This window comes from Lissotriton helveticus, chromosome 3_1 (genome assembly GCF_964261635.1).
Source record: "Lissotriton helveticus chromosome 3_1, aLisHel1.1, whole genome shotgun sequence".
In the NCBI taxonomy this organism is placed as follows: domain Eukaryota; kingdom Metazoa; phylum Chordata; class Amphibia; order Caudata; family Salamandridae; genus Lissotriton; species Lissotriton helveticus.
In genome coordinates this window covers 765,371,369-765,388,923 of record NC_136061.1, presented here as the reverse complement: position 1 = coordinate 765,388,923, position 17,555 = coordinate 765,371,369, and the positions used below count along the sequence as shown (strand labels likewise).

The window sequence follows — 17,555 nt, the reverse complement described above, 5'->3', positions numbered from 1 at the left end:
AGTGGTAAATAATAATATAAACTTTTTTTCCACATTGGGCTTCAAATTGCACCTGCGCAGGTTCGATGCTCTAAACAGAGAGGATATAAACGTTACCCAAAGTAAGGTACATCATTTACCGCCCACTGGAGGCTGGAAGGCTAAGGTGCCTATGGAGAGATTCGAACCTGTGACCTGCCGTTTACTTGAGGAAGGGATGAGGGGGCAAATGAAAACGGTAGGGCTAAGGTCGAGAGTTGCTTAGAGGTAACAGGAAGAAGGAGGATATGGGGGTTAAATTAAAAGAGCAGAGGTAGTAAAAGGAGAGGGAAAATGAGGGGGTGATTTGCAGGGGTAAAGAAAACGAGATGGTTCTGAGAAACTGAAGGAGTTGCATGAAGATATATGAAATTAAAGTGATAAAATTAAAGCGATGGAGGCTGGGGATTTTAAAGAAACGAGGACTTTTAGAAAGGGGCCAGAAACTGGAATTAAGAGTTCTCCGAGAGGGTACTGGGACACAGCAAGGCGAAGTGGGTTTCTGGAGAGATGCTGGAAAGTATTGGGGAAGCTGCGGTGGGAGGAGTGAGCCCTAGAGGCGGGGGAGGCGGAATTGAGAAATTCTCACTTTTCATCCCTGCGCTTTTTTTTTCTCCTCTCCACAAACCTCCGTCAAAGCGGGTGACAGGAGCGTGTGAAAAATGCGTGTGTGCAGCGGAGGGGAAGGCAGTGTGCGCCGGGCTCTGCTGCTGAAGCTGCACGAGAGGCGGGAGCGCGAGGGCGCCGGGGGCTTGCTGCTGCTGGAGCCGGGGCACGGGGGCTGCGCGCATGGCTGTGACCGGGACCACGAGCTGCCGCCTGGGGCTCTGCCTGCTGCTGATCTGCGCCCGGCACATGGGGACTGGAGCTGGGCTGCTACTGCCGTCCACGGCTTCCGGTAAGTGCAGGACACCCTGACCTCCGCGGGACCCCGGCAGCCCCAGCCTGCCGCCCCCACCTCCGCGTGCATAGAGTGCGCACCCCTGAGCCCCTCTGGGGTGCCCCAGTGTTGACACAGGCAGCCTCACACATCCAACTCTGGCAGCCACTGTGTGTGGAGTCCCCAGTGCTCACAGGCAGCCACTGTGTGCTGCCCGGTGAGACAGGCAGGACCCGTGTACCACTGTGCACCTCTCCTGGAGGCAGCCACTGTGTACTGCCCTGCACCTTGCAGTGAGGCAGCCACTATGTGCTGCCCCCCCTCCCCGAGACAGGCATGCCCCGTGTACCACTCTACCCCTCTCCGGTGAGACAGGCACCCCCTGTGTACCACTATCCACCTCTCCCCCGGAGGCAGCCACTGTGTGCTGCCCCCCTAGACAGAGGCATGCCCCGTGCACCACTCTACCTCTCTCTTGGAGGCAGCTACTGTGTGCTGCCCGGTGAGACAGTCACCCCCTGTGTACCACTCTACCCCTCTCTTGTAGGCAGTAAGTGTGTGCTGCCCGGTGAGACAGGCAGGCCCCGTGTACCACTCTACACCTCGTTTGGAGGCAGCCACTGTGTGCTGCCCGGTGAGACAGGCACCCCCTGTGTACCACTGTGCACCTCTCCCTCGGAGGCAGCCCCTCTGTGCTGCCCGGTGAGGCAGGCAGGTCCGTGTACCACTCTACCCCTCTCTTGGAGGCAGCCACTGTGTGCTGCCCGGTGAGACAGGCACCCCCTGTTTACTGCCCTACACCTTGCAGAGAGGCAGCCACTACGTGCTCCCCCCGAGACAGGCAGGCCCTGTGTACCACTCTGCCCCTCTCTTGGAGGCAGCCACTGTGTGGGTCTCACCACTTGGACCTGGCTCCAGAATCACCCGTTTCTTACCCCACACGTTTAACACAGGCAGTCGGTCTGTTCTGCCCTGTCGCAAGCTGCCCAGCCTTCCGACAAGGCATCCCCTGTGTGCTGCCCCCATGGGACTGATCCAGGCATCCAAGGGGTTCTCCCCCACCCACCCCAGCCCAGGTATCCATTTTGTCCTGCCCCACTCTCTGACTCCCAGCCCTTATCCGCACATAGCTCGGAAAGACCTCCGTGTCCCCTGCACTCCCTGTGCAAAGATTCCGGACTCCTCGTGCTGGCCTCTGACGTGAAGCACCAGGCAGCTCCCATGTGTACAGCCCTCCCCCAGCAGTCAATGGCAGAACCCCCACCCCCGCGCGCTCCGGGACAGGCATCGCGAGGGCTCAAGGGTTGGATCAAAAACTTAACCAGAGTCCACTATGTACCGCAAAGCAAGTATTAAACACACCTTTACCGCCCTGTGCAGTCACAAGCGGGGCGAATGCACGTGCTCTCCCTTTATGTCTAGCACAGTCTGGATACACTTATTTCACAGCTGGCAGCCACCCTTATCGCACACGCATCATCAGTTGCTAATATCAAGGACTAATTTCAATTCACTTCTGTGTGACAAGTCACTGTGCAGCAGCATCCGGCGAGTCCTTTCACACTCAGTGTGCTGCAGCCTCAGACCACCTTTGAATAACCCCCCTTCACTGCCAGGCTCCCTGTCTCACACAGTCACTATGATGGGGCCTCGAATCACCTGTGTTACACTGCCAGTGTTCAGCAGCCTCTAATCACAGCCACTGCATGCTGCCTTAAATTACCATCAGTCACTGTGTGCAGCCACACAACGACTGCACATAGTCACTGCAGCAACCTCAGATTCATTGTGCACCATATAGTCCCTGCGCAGCAACCACAGAAAATCCATGTATTGCACGGCCACTCACTGTGCAGCAGTTTTAGATTTTGCAGCAGCCTCGGATTACCCCTGCATATCACATTCACTGCATCAGCCTCGGACTACTTCTGCGTCTCACACTCATGGTGCATGAAACTCGGATTACCCTGCTTTACACACTCATGGTGCATCAGTTTTGGATTACCCCTGCATCGCACATCCACGGTACAGCAGCCTCAGATTACCTCTGCATCACAGACTCACTGTGCATCAGCCTCTAATTACACCTGCATCACATACTCACTGTGCCTCAGCCTCGGATTACCCCTGCTTCACACAAGCATGGTGCATCAGCCTCGGATTACCCCTGCATCAAACATTCACTGCGCATCAGACTCGAATTAACCCTGCTTCACACACTCAAGGGGCATTAGCCTCGGATTACTCCTGCATCTCACACTCGCAGTGCATCAGCCTCGGATTACCCCTGCATCACACATTCACTGTCAAGCATCCTTAGATTACCCCCGCATCACACGCTCACGGTGCATCAGCCTAGGATTACCCCTGCATCACACATTCACTGTACAGCATCCTCAGATTATCCCTGTATCACACACTCACTGTACATCAGCCTCAGATTCCCCTGCATCACACACTCGCTGTGCATCACGCTCGAATTACCCCTGCATCACACGCTCACGGTGCATTAGCCTCGGATTACCCCTGCATCACACACTCACTGTACATCAGCCTCAGATGCCCTTGCATCACACACTCGCTGTGCATCAGGCTCGGATTACCCCTGTATCCCACATTCACTGTCCAGCATTATCGAATTACCCCTGCATCACACGCTCACGGTGCATCAGCCTCAGATGAGCCCTGCTTCACACATTCACTATATAGCATCCTCGGATTATCCAAGTATCACACACTGACTGTGTAACAGCCTTGGATTTACCAAACCTCACACAGTCACTGTGAATGGAGCAGCCTCGTTATTCCCCTAGTCACCCAGTTAATGAGTAGCTGTGCGTGCTCATTCTGCATCCACATTGCCCAGTCACTGCAACAGGCCACAATCTCCCATGTATCATATCCCAGTCATTACTCACCATCAATTCCACAAGACCACATAACAGTAGGACACGGCAGAAACCCATGATTCCCCAGAGCCTCATTCTGTAGTTACTCACCACAGGCCACACTTTACAACAGCCTTATTGTTCCACACAATAACCACATCCTATACATCAGTAGTCTTTTCTCATTTTACTTTAACACTTTGTCTGTATACTTCTTATTTTATAGCGTCATTCCCTTTAAAGTGATGCCACAAATCCTGAGATCAGACCACTTATGTCACCGAAGCACTTTGCAGCAAGACACCTTAAGATACCTTACCACAGCATCACAAGATCCACACACACTTTATTTCACCACCACATTACTCTTTTCAGCTTCTCACCTCATCATAATCTCACTTGATGTCGCCAGATTCCAACGTGTTTCATTTTACAGAGTAAGATCACTGCAAACCTCACTACTTCCTCACAGTATCAATTTATATCGCTGGAGCACCGGGAACTGAACTAAATGGATCAAAAGTTATTAAAATCGCGGCACACTAGTATGTGACAACACACTTGACACACAGAATAACCCAACTCTTATACTTTCAGCTGTTGGCATTTGAATAGGGGATACCTTTTTGCCAAATAATATAATCATCCCTAGTTGATGGATCTGGGGTAGAGTTTATGTCTGCATCAATAACCAAACGCACTTAAATACTTCATTGTAAATCAAACAAATGAGTGGATGGGTGATTCTTTCTGTGCAATTAAATGCTTTTTCCACTTCTCACATACTGATATTGTCGTCATTTACAATGTACTCAAGCACGTGTCCTTTCAAGATGGCACACACACTTCATTCAGTAGAACCCCAAACAGGACACATCTGTCTTTTTTAAAGTCCAGTGACTGGAATCCAAAATTTGCTTCTTGCGAGACATGTGTATAATTATTATTATGCTGTACTATCGTGCAGGACTGTTTCTTAATCGAAAGGGGTGTTTCCAACGGTCCTGTTGTGTCAACACAAGGTAAACTAGAAACAGAAAACCAGATTTAGAACTTAACTGGGACGTGCTGAATAAGAGGCACACCCTATGGTGCAAACTTTGTGCACACATAGGCATGTCTTCAGAGTGCTGCACTACATATGTTTTACAGAATCTTTACTCGGGGGGAACGAAATTACTATTAAAATAGTATTCTGGGCTACTGCGCAATACAAAATAGTGAATTGTTTGTGTATAACTTTTTGTATAGGTTCTGCCGAAAGTGTGTACTTTGACAACGTATGTAGGAATGTAGTCCTTTCTGTGATCACTCTTGTGTCAAAGTGTGCTAACATTTCAAGATAGCTGGAAGATAATGCAATAGACTGGGTTGTGTAAATTGCCTGCTGCATAATTTACCTTTCTTTGGAGAAACATTTACTGGACTCGGCCGCATAATTTGGTTCTCTGTTGCCGCACAACGCCTGTGGCTTTGTGTATGTGTGACTTAGCCCGCAGCAGAACGCGCTGTTGCTTGCACTAACAATATTGAAACCATGACGGCCAGGCACCGAGTTTAATTTGGATAGTAGGCAAAAAGAGTGGATTTCAAGTGTGGGGAAAAGAAAAGGGAAATTAAGAGCCCCTTGTTTCTGAATGAGAGACACCTGGAAGTATCACGTGGGTGACTTGAAGAGTTTTTTTGAGACGGCATTGTTTGTTTTGAAATGGCTTCCCCCAAGTGCACGGGTCAGGCAGCCCCTTCTGCAAACAGGCTGAATGTGGAAGCTGCTTTGTGTACATTTGGGAGTGAGACACGTTTTTTGTTTAGACAGTTTTACAGACGCTGGCTTTTCACTGACGAGACCACTCGATTGTGCTTGATTTCAAACACATGTCCCTTTTAATAGTCCCTTCCGGTTCATTTTTGAAGGGGTGGCCTACAGTTTATTTCAACGAGCCTTTCGAAGTTTTCGAGCTGTTGGGTGTTTTCACCGGTCCCAGCTCCCATTGACCATGATCCTTTGTGGCTTTTCTCATTCACGTTGTAGCGCTTCTGCGTCTCATCAAGGGCAGAAAGCGCTACCTACATGCTAATACAACACACTGCACTCTTCCCACACAGTTGCAACTCGCGCCTCTCGCGGTGACGCGGTTTTCACTTACTTTTTTGCATTTGTGGAAAATCCTGCAGTTTCGGGGTATTTCTCAACCTAGACTCCAAGTAGTCATGGCGGAAAATTCCATAAACCAGATTCAAATAGTGTCTGCAGTTCATTGCTGACATCTGAAAACTGCTAGCAATACCGTCGGCGACTTCCGCTGGAAGGTGTCAGCTGTTCTTGTTTTAATAAGAGATTAGATTGCCAGGCGACATTGTCACCGGGAGCACCAGGTTCAAGCCCAGTTATACGTTGTAGAGACCACTGTAATCTAAATGATATAGCCCAATTTGTACTTATAGGGGTGGTTAGTCACTACAACTCCAAAAATGCATTCACGTGTTAAATGAAGACTTGCGTGGAACAAGGTATCCCTGCTGTCGTTTTTTTTTTTTTTATTAATTGCAGTTAAAATGCCTCATTCTTTTCTGGTGGCATGTACACCCTCCATTGCCAAACTTGTCACCATAGTTTTTTTTTGTAGAGTTTTATATAGCGCGAACTAGACCCGGACCGAATCAGGTATCAGAGCGCGTTACATAGCACAAGTTACGTTTTTACATGAGGACACACACTTTCGTTTTTAGGCACGGGGAGATTAAGTGATTTGCCCAGAATCCCAGGAGGTTTTGGCTCCAGTGGCTGCTTGTCCTGTGTAACGATTTCATCCAGTCATGACTTTTTAGTGAACAGCACGTTGCATTCTGGGACTTGTAGTTTATATGTTACCAGTTTGTGTGTTTGTTTAAGAGGCACATCATGTAACATGGCATGCAGCCCCTTTTGCCTTTGTGGACCTCATGCCCTTGCTACCTGTGCAATAAATGCGCTCTTGTACGCGCCAGACACTCTGGCTCTTATAATGAAATCAGTGTATGTTGAAAGGCGGTCAGGAGAGAAACATTCCCACAGCGCCCTCTCATTTTCATCCTATCTTTTTGTTTCCTGTTCTGCTTCTTGCCATGGGCTATCGGAGATTTTGACAGATTCAATGTGTCTGCTTGGATTGTTTGCTTCTGTTAGACTTTCCTGGAAGCGCGCGCTGGGTCCCAGGCCTCTTCCTGTTTTTGAAGCCGCGTGCTTTTACTTTTGGCAATATCGTTCCGCGGATGGAAGCGAGCCTCTCTCAGATGTGACAGGGCGCAGGCTGGGCTCCTCTGGGTAAAGTGAGAGGAAAGCAAACATTACATCTATCACTCTCCGACCGTAGGTTCACTGCCAAGGTTGGCTTTCAAACGTCTGCTCGTCGCCCCTGAGGTATGTACCCCTCCGCCCCTGAGGCCTCGAGAGCTGCAGAGATGAGCGCACGCCCGGGACAGGCGGGCGCTGACTGGGCCGGGGGCGCAGGGAGGCCCCAACACTGCAGAGGGGCCCCAAACCCACCAGAGGGGCCCCATTTTTCTCAAGATCAATAATGGGAATCTGTAAGTTACGGGCGACTCTGGCGCCCCCTACATTCGGTAGGGGAGTCCCGTCATTTTACCTCACGCCACTGGACTGGGCCTGTTTAGAGGCTTCAAAGTGCCCGAGGTCACGACACGTTTCAAAACCAAACCAGGAGTCAGCAGACATGGGACTGTTCTTTGTTTATTTGTTTAGCACAACTGCTTCTAGGCACTTGAGAACATATAATCATGTTACTGAGAACCGCTAACAGGCCAACTAATTGGGGAAGAGTAACAGAACAAAACATAACTGAGGAGGCAGATATGCGCCAAGGCCAATTTGTTAATAATGGTCAATAGTAGCATACTGTAACACAACAGATCGTCATGCTGTCAGCCATGGTTACGTTGACATATCCTTAAAGAGAGCACATTGTTGCATAGATCATACTTGCTGAGAACACAGTTACTTGAACTTACTTCAAAGGCTGGCACTGGCTGTCCTGATGCATCCCTGTTTCTGCTGGGTCAGCGTGACATTGGCGTCACTTGACCTTGAGCAGAAGGTCGCACTTGACGTCTGCCTCCAAGGATAACCTGTGGTGGCTGCTGACCTTGTCATGAGCTAACTTGCATGTTCAAGGCACTGACGCGGGTGAACATGTGCGACTGACTGTGAGGAGGAAGGGAAAGGGAATGTTGTTTAGCTCTCAGATGTATCTTTTCAGTTTCTTCCTGAATTGCAGGAAGTTAGGAACGACCAGGAACTTCACAGTTAGAACGTTTCTGAGTTTGGGTGCAATGCCTGAAGTGTCTGTCACCTTGACATCATCATCTGCATGTGGTTCCTGGCACCCCTAGAAGATGTGCTTGTGCTTGTGCCTGGGAGATGTGGGAATGCCACACCTCCCGGGCTGTACTCCCTGTAAAAGCCATCTTAATCTTGCCCTGAGTATATATGGGAAGAACCTCCCAGCCCTCAGTAAGTGAGGTAGAGTATTTTAAAATTTATTGCAGACTGGATCACTGTCCAGGAACTGGACTGTGGTGCTTTTAAGTCCGGAGACAGCCAAGGGTGTTGAGGCTAAAGATAAGTGTGCTGGTCACATTGTTGAATTTTTGCACGACTTTGAGCTGGTACACCAGATGCCACGTCACTGCTATAGTCAAGATGTGCGTTCAATAGCATGCCAAGCTGTAGTATTTTTAGGCCCTTTTGTTGGTGAAAGTAAGATTTTACTACTGTTCCAACTTGGAATTCGGTATAAGGTATATGTCCCAAATGTCTCCCAAGTTTTTTAAAAGTGTATTTGAGGGGCATCTTTTCATCAAAAGATGGCCACAGTGATGGGACATCTTGAATCTTTAAGAAGTGTGGCTGGGCAGGTACTAGCATCTCTGTTTTGGACCTATTGAATTCGAGGTGCTTTAGCATTCTGAATCTTTATTGTGGATGATGGAGATTAGGTAGGGTGAACTGGAGTCTTTACCGGATTACCCTTTTAGCAAGCCTTGTGAAAGACAACAGTTCTGTCATTGGCTGCCAGCATTTTGGCTTTGTCAATGCTTGCTTTGTTTGGTCATGGGTTTTCTAAAACAAAAGCATTATGTTTGGGGGAGCTGGCAGGCCCTCGCCAATATATATATATATATATATGTAATAAAAAATTCTAAAAGCAAAATTATTTTTTTGATCTCAAAAAGCACACATTGTATTAGTAGTCCTTGCCACTGAAAGGAACTACTGTGTGTCTACGTGCTCCTCGTGAAAGACCATAATGCCATCACTCACAGTGAAGTTGGCCAGTGGTTGAAGTAGACTGAACCACTACCCCAGGATGTATGCAGTAGTGGACCGACAAAAATGTGACTGACAACAAAGAACCAATAAATTACGGGGGCTGACAGAAAGCCTAAACAAGTATATTTATTATACGTATATAATTTTAGAAAAATCAAAAGGTCTTTGCTAATGTCAGTCCAAAAACTGGCCCATTAGTGTAAACTACTGTGTAAATGTGGACGCAAATGGGAAGTTGTATATCCTAGTGACTTTTGTTATGTACCTATATAGAAGGAAAAGCTGTAGATATATATATATATATTTTTTGCTCCAACATTAAGAGCTCCAGATTCTCTACAGACTATTTGTTATTGGAGTCACAACTTTGTCATCGCTGGAGAGTGTGACAACTTCAAACAGTCTTGGCTTTTAACCAACACTGCTTTAAGTTCTCGCTTTGCTGAGACCATATTTACAATGATAAAATCAATAATCCTAGACCCAAAAATACAACATGCTGTTGGGTAAGAAAGCCAGCTCTAGTTGAAGGTGCCACTCTTGACTTGCTGCTACTTTGAAGATATGGATTTGGCTAAGGTGTCTTAAGATGGGGCAAATAAAGCTGAAAGATTAGGGGCAACAATGGCTCCTTGGTGATTGCACTGCCCACAGCTCCACATGCAGTCTAGCTTGACTTACAAGATCAAGAAACACTGAGACATGTCATTCGGGGGACTTTTTCTGCTCTGGCTCTAGGTTAGTACACCTTAATTGATACCCAGGACTGCCTCTCAGTCGTTAAAATTGTCTCTGTGACCCAAGTAATTGGAGATATTGTTTTGTAACCGACTAAGAAAATGGCTGCACCTAGTGTGGGGAGGGGGAGAAAGTCGCTTACAGGTGGAACTATTGTGGGGACATTAGATACATTTTTAATAAGGGCATCATCAGTGCTGCAACGCGAAATTGATATAACCGAAAAAAGGCTATCTATGGAGCCGATTTTCGACAAGCGGTCATCGTTGGGTAGACTGGCCAAGGTACCATCACCAGTGTCCCAAACAATGGCCCATGCATCATGACCAGCGGCTCAAATAACGGCCGATACTATGCCCGTTGGATCCTCTGGCGAGGGTAATCAGATATCAGACACAGTTGACAGGCCGCCTAGTGTTACAGCGACTGAGGCTACGGCACTAATAGACCCATGCATTCTCCCACAAAGCCCAGGAACAACCAGATCGGGACTGTCAATTCGGTTGGCATCTGGTTCCAAATTGGGGACTACAAACCAGGTGCCTGACGCAGTAGTTAAAAGAAAGCGTGGAGGAACTGCACTAACGAACAGAAAAGCAAAAATGCAGAAATGTGGCAACTTAGAGAGCAATCCAGTCGTAGCTGATTCGGATTTATTCAAGTCAACTGTAAATGGGCCTTTGACCACCCAGGTCATTGATGATATGATTCCCCTCGAGAGTAGGGGGGATTTTTGGGCCAAATTGGAACAAATATTCACAGAGACCTGCCTTCCCATCTGCGAAAGACTGAATTCCATTGAACGCAGACTTTCTCTTCTTGAATCATTGAGTACCACAGTACTGGGTGGGGAGGGTGTGCGGGTTGCGGACTGTGCTAGTAACGGCTAGGGGCTCCCTAGGTCAATAAATGAAGGTTGTCAGCATGTTACTCTGCCGGCAACAAATGCCACTATGGATTTGCCAACCCCAATTGTCCCACTGGGCGAACACCCTAGCACACTCACTGTTCCTGTCGTACCTAATGTTCCATCAACAGACATGAACAGGGGGAGGGGAGACATGGGGGTTCGAAGTCTTGATCGATTAACAAATATGGTATATATGGCAAAGACCTCTGATGTATGTAAGGCTGTGTTGCCTCGCTTGGATCTCCCTCCCGAATCTATACCTTATGTGGGGGTTCTAGCCGGGGTCCCTACCTTGGGCCAGGGAAAAACGGAGACCTATAGTGAGCTCAAAAAAAATGTATCCACTGGCTAAACTATAATAGGCCTCTCCCTAACCGGGGATCTAGTGAAATTCTTTTTGCTAGACGTGTAGACTGGGTGGGTCCCGGGCGAAAAACATACAGGGTGATTGTGTTGTAATTAATTTTAGGAACAACTGGGCTGTCAAGCATATCTGCAATTGAGAGGCAGGCAGCCCAGAAACGCAAATAAGATCCCTTCCCCATACCTATTTTTACCCGGTTGCCTCTAGTAACCTCTATTTTGAATCCAATAGGAGAAGGCCGGTTTGGGGGGACAAGGAAAATCGGGGGGGCAATTTCTTTCCTGGCAACGCAAATTGGAATGGGCCCCAAAATTGTGCCTCGGCACTTCATACGTTCCATCATAATAACAGATTTAGTGTCCTGGATTTAATAGACTGACGGTTGAGGCGTAGATCGCCCCCACCCACCAAAGTTGACAACAAGTGCCTTCTAGAGGTCAGGGCTGGCTTTGTAGAGATGAAGAGTAACATTCTTCAGTATGGTTTTTTGGGGGCGGGGGGGCACACTTGCGGCAACAAGGGGTACTAACAGGGGGAGTTCTTCCAGCAGGTGCAGGGGGACCCCACCAGTACCAATAAAGGGGATAGGAAGGAGTCCTGGAAAGGGAGGGGATGGAGGCAGAGCACCTAGGAAGAGTGTGGCTATTTGTGAGAGGGGGGGGAGACATATACTCAAAAGGTCGACCCACTACCAGGGTTAACAAGCTGTATTATTAACAGGAGGGCTATGGTAGGGGAGGCAAACGGCAACATTAACATTCTTTCTTGGAATATGGCAGGGATAAAAAACAAACTAATATGCCCAGACTGGGGTCTGTTTATAGACCAACATGACATTTGCCTTATGCAGGAGACATGGGCTTTGGAAAATAATCAGCGAAGTGGCTTCACTACTTTTAATATACTAGCCACGATGAGGGGTAGGGGTAGACCATCAGGTGGGTTAAGCATCTGGGTGGGTACACACCTGGGAGCTAAAGCAGAACAGCTGTCAACAAACTCACTTGATATACAATGTGTTCTATTAACCCTTCCAGGGGAAAAACACATAGGCCTAATTAATATCTACTCCAGGCCAACCCAGAGCGGGCAAGAGTCTAGCGTTATTGAACAACTGAGAGAATTTATACTGACTTTAGACCCAGACTACATCATAATAATAGGGGGTGATTTCAATTGTCAGTTTGAACCCCTTAGTAATATGGGCTTAAATGATCCAGATGCTGAGAACCAGTACTGGAATATCCCGGAACCTTTGATACCTCCAGGTAAAGCATGGACGCCGTTGGTTCTACAAATTATTTCATTCACTCTCTCCCTATCCCTGAGGTCTTTTTTTTTTTTTGCAGAGTTTTATATAGCGCGAACTAGACCCGAACCGAATCAGGTATCAGAGCGCTTTACATAGCACCAGTTACGTTACATGAGGACGGACACACATTCATTTTAGGCACGGGGAGATTAAGTGATTTGCCCAGAATCACAGGAGGTTTTGGCGTCGTTACCGAGACTCGAACCCAGATTCCGAGGTCGAGCGCCCTAGCCGTTATGCCAACTCCTCTCCCCCTTTTAATGGGAGATTAAAATCTGACAGACCTGGCCTATCGACATTTAATAGAGAAGGGCAAACATCGACCATTGATTATATTATGATTAAATCTAGATCTTAGGATAGGGTTTTGGATTTTCGGATCCAAAGGCGGAAAGATAGTGACCACAACGCTCTGGTAATGACACTCAAGCCAGGGAGTTGGGGCCTGTCAAATTACCAAATAGAACACAACCCCGTTCAACAACCTCTCCTGCTATATAACAACAGACGGAGAGTAAAATGGCCCCATATATTGGGTTCTCCAAACATATATCAACAGGTTGTGCCGCACCTTAGTGAAATGGCTGGGGCTGGGATACTGGGTTTCCAAGTTTGGTGGGATACCAGGCCTGTTGAAATTCATAACCAGCTGACCTCTAAAATGCTTGAGGTGTTTTATCCGGAAGGGAGCACCAAGGAAAAATCGATTTCGACCCACCCTTGGTACAATGCCAATTGTAAAAAGAAAAGAGATCTAATCGAAGCTATCAAGGCCAAGGATAAGCCAAAGATCAAGGAACTCCGGTTGCAGTATAAGCAGGTGATTGAACGGGAAAGAAAGACCTGGGAGGTTGACAAATGGGAAGACCTAAGAACAGCTCTACAGTATACGGATTTGAAATCCTTCTGGGCAATAGTTAGCAACGGTGGGAGGGAGGATAAAACCGCAGTTACCCCTAATATAGCTCCAGCAGTATGGGAAGCCCACTTTGGAACCCTGTATGCATGCTCGGGCAATGACGATTCAGCCCCCACAACCCTGTGCCCCCTCCATGAGCATCGATTGGGGGGTGCAGGAGATTTCCATTAGTGAAGTGGAATCTGCTATCGCCAAGCTACTACCCAACAAAGCACCCGGGCTTGACAAACTTCCAGGGGACCTATTTCGGTCAGAACCGAAAATATGGGCCCCCTATCTCTGTGTCCTGTTTAATTCCATCTTAATGGGGATGGACCCGCCAGATACCTGGCGTGGTGCAGAGATAGTTCCCATCCACAAAAAAGGCTGTCCACTGTTACCTTCAAACTACAGGCCTATCATCCTGATAGACATTGCCCAGAAGTTGATGAAGCAAATAATCCTGGAAAGAATCCAGACCTGGGAAGAGGAAAATGAGATCTTGAGTACCCTCCAGGCTGGATTCAGAACAAGTACGTCAACTATCGACCAGATATTCCGACTTCAGGTCCTGTACTGGAGAACAGTGAGTGTGGAGGGTGGCAGCCTCTACCTCATCTTCGTGGACCTGAGGGCGGCATTTGACCTGGTCCCTAGGGACAAACTGTGGAGAGTCCTTCTAGATCTCAGTATCCCGCCATACCTCCTGGATGTGTTAAGAAGGCTCCATGCAGAAACTTTCACCCAGGTGAGATGCGGGAAACATGTAGAATTGTCAGCCCGTTTCCCGGTACAAAAGGGGGTGCGCCAGGGGTGCGTGCTGGCTCCCACCCTCTTTGGTCTATTTATTAATGGGCTCATAGACTATTTATTAGGTGTAAAGAACATCGATGCCCCAAGATTAGCCTCAGGCAGGGTACCCGCATTGATGTTCGCGGACGACACTTTACTGTTGTCCAGGACATCAATGGGCATCCAACGTACGCTGGATGGCTTTGCAGATTTCTGTGCGTTAAGAGGCCTGGAGATAAATTTATGATTTTTAATCCTCCAAGGCAGACGCGCCCAAACCCAGTACTGAACGGCACACCCCTAGAGAGAGTAAAGACCTTTGAATATGTAGGTATTATTCTCGAGGAACATCTGGGATGGGATGCCCAAGTAGCTAAGTCTGCTCTAAGGCTGACTCAAATGGTGGGTGGGCTATCAAAAATGCATAGAGCGTCGGTGTACAAGCCTGCCGCTCCAGTTATAGAAATTTACAAAGTACAAGCGAGAGCGGTTTCTATATATGGGGCGGAATTATGGGGGCACTACAGGCCTACAAGTCTAACCAGGGTTGAACACTCATTTATGAGGAACTTGTTACGATTGCCAGCTAGCACCCCGTTAGTGCCTCTTAGGCTGGACCTAGGGTTACTCCCTGTGGAGGAGGAGGTGGCATTACGGCCACTTACTTACTGGAGAAGACTTTGGTCTGTCCCCGAATTGGCCTCCTACCGAAATGAGTTCAGGGATGTGTGGGCTGCAATTAGACCAAAGAAAATCCCGTGGCTAACTCACATTAAGGAACTTTGTGGTAGGATTGGCCTACCAGAGCTCTGGGGATCACCTGCTGTATCATGCCTGGCCCTTTCTAGGGCGGAATTGGTATACCAGTATAGGTACCATAACCTACTGGCTCTCCATGTCAGTTCTTCAGTAGGTAGACTGACTTCTCAGTTCCTTCAAATAAAAGAGGAGTATAAAAAGGAGGACTTCCTTGACCTGATTTATCCAGCATCGGCAAGGAAGTTGTACATGCAATTTAGAATGGGTAGCCTGCCGCTTAGGTCATTTACTAGTAAATGGGACCGGAATAAAAATACTGAGTGCCCAGCGTGCAGATACCATCTCGAAAATGAAATCCATGTCCTCTTTTTCTGTCCTGAATACCATTCGGTGCGTAATCGCTGGGTGAAACCAATCTGTAGGAATTTGGGTTTTAGAGAATGTGAAAATGCTTTTAGAGTATTAAAATACGACACACACCTTCCTATCGTTTTCGCCATCTCCCGTTTTCTAAACGGAATGTGGCAAAAACGCAGACATTTTTTAATGAAATAAATTGTGATCTATACACCTTATGAATTCAATGTACTCTTCTGATAACTGTAGAGAATGATTTAATCGGACTTTTAGCTGTTATGGTTTTATATCTGTAAATAGGTGTGTGTATACATGATTACGCTTGTTAGTGATATGTTCTATGTTATTTATTATTGAAATGTACCGTTCTCTGTATTTTATCATGCACTTATATGGTCCACCGTGACCGCAATAAAGTTTTCGAAGAAGAAGAAATAATATAGTACAGCCAACAATTATTGCCTTAGATAAATAATTGGGATCGAGTAAGTAATCGTTCTGTGTTCAACAAATCAGTGAGGCCTTTACATACGACTCTGCAAGAGTTTCCCCAATTAGCACATCGTCCCAATAGTAATACAGAGATTCCATTGAGTGAAAAACAAAATCTAACGTAACAACTGGACCCTGTGTTAACAATTTTTTTCACCCTTATCGACCCCTCCTCTCCCAATCTACACACTCTAAGCAAGTGATCAGCTGCAGCTGTGAATATGGAGACAGAGATACAGCTCAGTGGGGCCTCAGTTAATGGAAATAGAAGTGTAGCAGTTTGAAAAAGCATCAGCTCATGGAGATGACAATCATCTGTTTCGCTGAACCCAGCGAGCTTACTGGTTAGTTCCACTCCCATCATTGTCTTGCATGGGTCCCCGGAAGTCTGTTAGTATTGCGTCCCAAATAACGGCCGCCGGATATTTGCGCAGTCCCAGAGCCTCTTCTCTGTGCAAAACTGCAATCTCTGCTTGTGCCCACACCAAGAATGACTGTAACCAAGCCTCAAGTGGAGGGTGTTCTGAGGACTTCTACCTGTGTGTGATAAGTCACTCAGTGGTTAGGAATCTCAGGGCGAGAAATCTGCTGGTTATCTTGTGTTTCTTAGCCCTAGGAAATAAACCCAGCACACATACCTCCCACGAATGTAGGGCAAAATGCTCCGGACAGTATGACAGCCTGGCCAAAACACCCTGCCAATAAGTGTGTATAGTGGGGCAGGAGCAGAGCATATGGAGCAAATCTGCATTTACCAGGGCACATAGGGGACAGGCAGGTGCATACAGTTTCAACAACGTAACTCTGCAGCATCCTGCACCCCAGACAAATTGCCTGACCCTTTTCTCGATATCTCAGAAAAATTTGGTTAGGACGTATAAGGGCAGGTTGGAAAAATAGTATAAGAGTCTAGGGAGGACCACCATCTTCAGCAGGGTGACCCGGCCCATCACGGATAATGGTAGTATTCACCAAATTGGGGCTTATTCATAAAGGTATGTAAAAAAGATGTTGGTGGAATTAAACAAAATGATATGTTGATATCAGATTTATATTTTAAAGTGAGCATAAATTAGGATTTAAGAACTTTTGATTTAAACGCATTTTTGTTTCATTCATTCTAGTAAGCACTCCAGAGATGATTTGAGCTGGCAGATATATTTGGGTGGATCCAACTTGATGTAACTGCATACTGACCATGTCAAAAGGTTTTGTAAGGTCAAGTAAGAAAAGGACTCGGGTGGACTTCATCAATAGTACGGCAAATGTTATTAATAGTTGTAAGGAAGCAGATTCTGTGCTGCGGCTGGGTCTCAATCCAGACACTAGGGGACTAGGAATTTCCTAGAACACACTTTTTTAGTGGCTTGTCCACATATTTTTCAATAAATGTTGATAGAGAAGAGGCTAGATATGATGTCTCGTATTGAAGTTTCCCAGGAAGTTGTTTGTATCTATCAGGGGTGGCTCCTCCGTTAAGGCAAGCACAGAGCTTCAGTGCCCTTTTGAGCGCTGCGAGAGCCCGCTCCATCCAATCCTGGACCTGTGCTCATGCAAGTTACAGCATGAACGCAGCGCCAGGATTGGTTAGGGGAGCTGTTTGGGCCCTAGCTGTAGGACAGCAGAACACGGGGACCAGAGTGAGGACGGAGGTATGCTGCTTTTATTTCATTTATTAAAAAAAAAAATCTGTATGTATGCCCTAAATCACCGACATGCTTTGCATTACCGTTTTAAATGTAAACATTTTAACTTCAAAACGATAATGTAATGCATGTCAGCATGAGTTTAGTTAATATAGTTTACTGTTTTGCGCGG

At 47.2% G+C, this 17,555-nt stretch overlaps 1 protein-coding gene across 9 annotated transcripts in view; it reads left to right on the top strand.

The window, feature by feature from the left end:
- The first annotated feature begins 670 nt into the window (after positions 1–670).
- Positions 671–17,555, top strand: part of SCUBE2 (signal peptide, CUB domain and EGF like domain containing 2) — a 676,704-nt gene continuing 659,819 nt past the window's right edge. For 5 of the 9 annotated variants that reach the window (XM_078680981.1, XM_078680980.1, XM_078680978.1 and 2 more), the window contains exon 1: positions 672–916. In XM_078680981.1, the coding sequence (XP_078537107.1) occupies positions 808–916 (109 nt within the window). In that variant the 5' untranslated portion in view covers positions 672–807. Of the gene's footprint in view, positions 917–17,555 lie in introns of all 9 variants that reach the window. The other 4 variants (XM_078680977.1, XM_078680974.1, XM_078680982.1 and 1 more) reach the window with 2 other exon arrangements.